Source organism: Sinocyclocheilus anshuiensis, unplaced genomic scaffold (genome assembly GCF_001515605.1).
Source record: "Sinocyclocheilus anshuiensis isolate Anshui unplaced genomic scaffold, SAMN03320099.WGS_v1.1 scaffold1024, whole genome shotgun sequence".
NCBI classification, from domain to species: Eukaryota; Metazoa; Chordata; class Actinopteri; order Cypriniformes; family Cyprinidae; genus Sinocyclocheilus; species Sinocyclocheilus anshuiensis.
Genome location: NW_015552843.1, coordinates 1927200 through 1931820, shown reverse-complemented (window position 1 = coordinate 1931820; position 4621 = coordinate 1927200). Strand labels below are relative to the sequence as shown.

The 4621-nt window shown below is 35.4% G+C and overlaps 1 protein-coding gene across 1 annotated transcript; it reads left to right on the top strand.

Moving 5' to 3' along the window:
- Positions 1–228: 228 nt before the first annotated feature.
- Positions 229–3817, top strand: LOC107668023 (arrestin domain-containing protein 3-like). Its single transcript, XM_016459753.1, has 6 exons — positions 229–611; positions 1327–1387; positions 1638–1785; positions 2773–2869; positions 3002–3258; positions 3563–3817. Exons 1-6 carry the CDS (start codon positions 356–358, stop codon positions 3701–3703), a joined length of 960 nt encoding a protein of 319 aa, XP_016315239.1. The 5' UTR covers positions 229–355; the 3' UTR covers positions 3704–3817.
- Positions 3818–4621: the final 804 nt, after the last annotated feature.

Here is a 4621-nt window from a genome sequence, read left to right as displayed (position 1 = left end):
TCAGTGGTAGAGCATTGTGTTAGCAGTGCAAAGGTCATGGGTTTGATTCCCAGGGAACACACATACTTCTAAAAATGTATAGCCTGAATGCACTGTAAATCACTTTGGATAAAAGCATCTGCTAAATGCATACATTTCATTTTACATTACATGCTAGACCTGTTGACAAGAGGTGTGTCTTTTCAAGGTGAAACCTGTTGAGCCAGTTTGGTGAGCCCTCCGTCAGAAAGATGCCAACAGGTGTATTTTTAAAAGACGGATATAGAAAACAGAAGGGATCATTACAACTCTGGGCGTCGTACAAATCCACTTACAGCAGCAATATAAATTCGGACTTAACCTGTTGTCCCAGGAAATGACGATCCGGAACTTTGCTATTGAGTATGATGCCTTAAATGATCGCAACACCTTCAGCAATGGGGATACTTTGGTGGGCAGAGTTATCGTGGAGGTGTCAAAGGAAACCAAAATCAAGGCTCTGACTGTCAAGGTGAAAGGCAAGGCTGATGTGTCATGGACTGAGACGCAAGGGGAAGACAGTGTGACATACTGGGATAAAGAAATTTATTTCTCACAAACTCAATCTGTCATACTGGAGGATAACGCAGATGGTAATATCTGAATGTTATAAACATTCATCTGTTCAAAACAATCTTTACATTTAATGTCATGTATTCTAGTGCAATACAAAGACTGTATAGTTAGAAATAGAAAAACATAAACTGGACAACATTATGATTGTGTAATGCGGTCTGCAATTCTCTTCAAACTTTTGGGTTAGCAAGATTTCTCTTTTTAAAAGAATAATACTTTTATATAACAAGAACACATGAAATTGATCAAAAGTGAGAGTAAAGACACTTATAATATTACAACAGTATTACAAAAATATTTAGTTTAAATGCTGTTCTTTTAAACATTCTATTTATCAAAAAATCCTGAAAAAAATGTATGGTTTCCACAAAAATTATTAAGCAGCACAACTATTTTCAACATTGATAAGAAGAAATATTTCTTTGAGCACAAATCAGCATTATAGAATGATTAATGAAGGATCATGTGAGTATTGGCCTCGAAAATGTCAGCTTTGTCATAATAGGAATAAATTACATTTTAAAATATATTAAAATGGAAAACTGTTATTTTCAAATATAGTAATATTTCACAGTATTACTGTTTTAGCCTTGGTCAGCGTAAGAGACTTCTTTCAAAAACGTAAAAAAATCTTATCAACGACAAACTTTTGAATGGTAGTGTATTATTAAATAAGTATATGTAAGGACAACATTGACAACATTATGTAATGTGTCTGTATCTTTTTGCTAGGCTCTGTAACTCTTGTGGCTGGTAGACATGTCTTCCCTTTTGCCTTTCAGCTTCCCTACCAGTAAGTCATCACCTTCTTGTCCTGCAGGCATTCAGTCTGGTTGATAGATGTGACTTATAGATAGACAGTATATACTTTATTGATTCCTGAGAGAAAATCAATCTTCCTTTGAAACAGTCTCAGTTACTTTTTGCAATGTAGCCAATACTTCAATGTGCTATATCCTGTATGTTGAAATATTGATCTATCATATGATGCAAGTTTCTTTCTGAAGACTGTTAGTCATCCATGCCAAATCTCTCTCTTTCAGGGGCCTGCCTTCATCTTTTAAAGGTGCTCATGGTAAAATTCATTACCGACTTTCGGCCAAGTTGAGCAGGTCCATGCGTGCAGCAAGTAAAACTGAAGCAAAGTTCACCTTCGTTGCCAGAGCTGATTATGTTCAGTCAACACTGATGGTATGATGACAGTTTTTAACAGTTAGACTAGAAAAAATATTGAAAGTCTTATTTTAATGCATGAAATACAAAACAGACATACATGGACCAATAATAATAACAGAACTCAATGATGACAACTTTATCATAAAATAGAGGTGGGCGATATGACCCAAATCTTATATCATGATATGAGTAATTTTATTATTTTATTATTTGTAATTTTATAATGATATCTATATATATCACAATAGTTATTTTTGCTTTAAATAAGGTCTTTATTATATCAAAAGTTTTTTATTTTCTATTTTTTGATTCAAAATTCTTGTCCCCAGTGTCAACATCACAAAATCTAATACTAGCTTACTTTTTTTTTTTTTAAATGACAGACAGCAGGAAAGTGAGATTTTCTCTCTTTTGTTGTTTGATTAACATGAATGACAGACAGGAGGAATATTAGACTGCTGTCACTTTAAGAGCTGCCTGGATCCAATATACTGGATCGTTTTCTTTCTTAGCTGTTTGCTTTCACTTAAGACTTAAATTACTACAAGGATACTGTGTGGGTATTTAACCGTTCAAGGCCTATAAAATGGCAAAAATAACTCCGTTCAATACTCCCGTGCTCTATGAGCACGGTTTTCATGTGTGCATGCCTCTCGCACAGCACTCAGAAACAGTCTCTCAGACAGCGAGCTTATATAGTGAAATGGGTAATACATTTTCGTGACCACATAGCACAGCAACGTCATGTAAGCATGTAACCGTGTCCATGATAGAGATGATAGTCCAAAATCTCTACCGGTTCACAAATTTCTACCGCTTAATTGTGTCTACTGGTATATCGCCCAACCCTAAAAGGCCCAAAAGACTATGTTGTCCTGTTGTTGAAACAAACAAAAAAAATTTTACTCTGTAAAAGGCTACATTTAAATGAACAGATTAACAGATGTAACTGTAACTTTATGGATGTTAAGTAAGTAACCCTAAAACGTTCATCCTCTGCAGGCACCTCAACATGGCAGTAAAGACAAGAATGTCATATTTTTTGCCTCTGGAAATATTTCGATGAATATTTTCTTGCCAAAGACAGGCTACCAGCAAGGTAACCCAGGCAATATACCCAGCATTTTGGTAAATTAATGGATCTATCAATTAAAAAAAAAGCATCATACAACATAGATAACTGCTTTGATTAATTTGACAAGCTGTAATACAATATTTATATCTCAAACAGGTGAAAGGCTAGTCGTCAACGGTGAGATTGTAAACAGCTCAACTCGAAAAATTGTGCCAAAGTACATTATCTACCAGAAGCAAAGCTTCTTTGCTGGAGGCCAGAGAGCTGTTCATACCACCCAGATACTGAAGGATAAGGGAGAGCCTTTAGTGTCCTCCACCAGACAGAATCTGTCGAAAGTATTAGTCCTTCCCACAGAAATCAGCACCACCATCCAGAACTGCAGAATCCTCAAAGTCGAGTATAGACTGAAGGTAGGTACCAGAAAACAAGACAGGCCTCTAGCAGGTTTCCAAAAGAGTTTGATTTCTTTTCAGCAGCAAAAAGGGTTTAATTTACTTTGTATTCAGGAATGTTGCCGATTTTTTATAGTCTGCTTTTGTGTTCTCATGAAACAAAGGAATGGAAATAAAAGACAATGTCACTCAAGCAAGTGTTTGAGTGCACGTTACTTCAAATAAAATGTGTTCATGAAAAAATTATGCTTTTTTCACTGTTCAGATTTTGTGTAAGTTTCTCTCTCAAAATCATCTACAGTATAGTTTGTTTCTGTTGCAGGTTATTTTGGATGTATCGTTCACTAAAAACCCTGTGATTAAAGTCCCGTTGATCGTACTGCCTCTACATGACGGGACCTCATCCAAAGAGTCGGAGGCAGGACTACATAGAGACCTGGCCAAAATGAATATTTTAAATTAATATAAGCAATGAGCACTAGATTTGTTTGCACTTTTGTTTTACACTTATTGTATCCTACTATAAAAAATATATATATTTTCGAAAATATGAAATCATATATGACAAATAAGCAAAAACGTGATATATTTCTCATAATTGCATTTTTTTAAAGGGAACAGTTTACTCAAAAATGAAAATCCTGTCATAATTTTTTCACCCTGTATGACTTTCTTTTGTTTGCCAAAAACAAAAAGAAGATTTTGAAGAATAATATGTTCCACAGGAGAAAGAAAGTCATACAGATTTGAAATTAAATAACAATGAGTAAATGATGACAACATTTTCATTTTTGGGTGGACTATCCCTTTAAAATTAAGAGAATTCTAGCTCTTTTTAAATAAATGTATTTTATCGCTTCCGTCCATACAAAAAGAGTACAATAATGCAAAAAGAAATAAATAAAACATTAATGCATGTATCCCTGAGAGTGTAATGGTCTTTATTGTTGGCTATAATCGCTCTGTAACCTCATTTGTTATTAGATCAGCTCAGTTAATTCAACGAAATGGGAGAGTATGTCATGTTCCTTTTACAAAGCGAGCATGTGAAGAGAAATGGAACATCAGAAGGGCGTTTACCGTGACACTCAATCCCTCACGCTGACATAAATACAGAGGAAGACTCTGCCTGTAAGCCTGGAGGCCACTGAGCTCCGACGGATATCTTCAACACAGCAACCTTTCTGCACCAGTATCCTACTGCTCTTTGCTGTGTGTACTAACTCACAGCTTCTTCATTCAGCGCTCAACACACACGTAGCGTAGACTGAAGGATGTGCAATCAATATTACAGCTAATCTGTGACCTTTGACTCCACAGCAAAAGATGAAATACAGAACGTCTGAGCTTTGTAAATGGAGGACACTGAATTTATCTATTC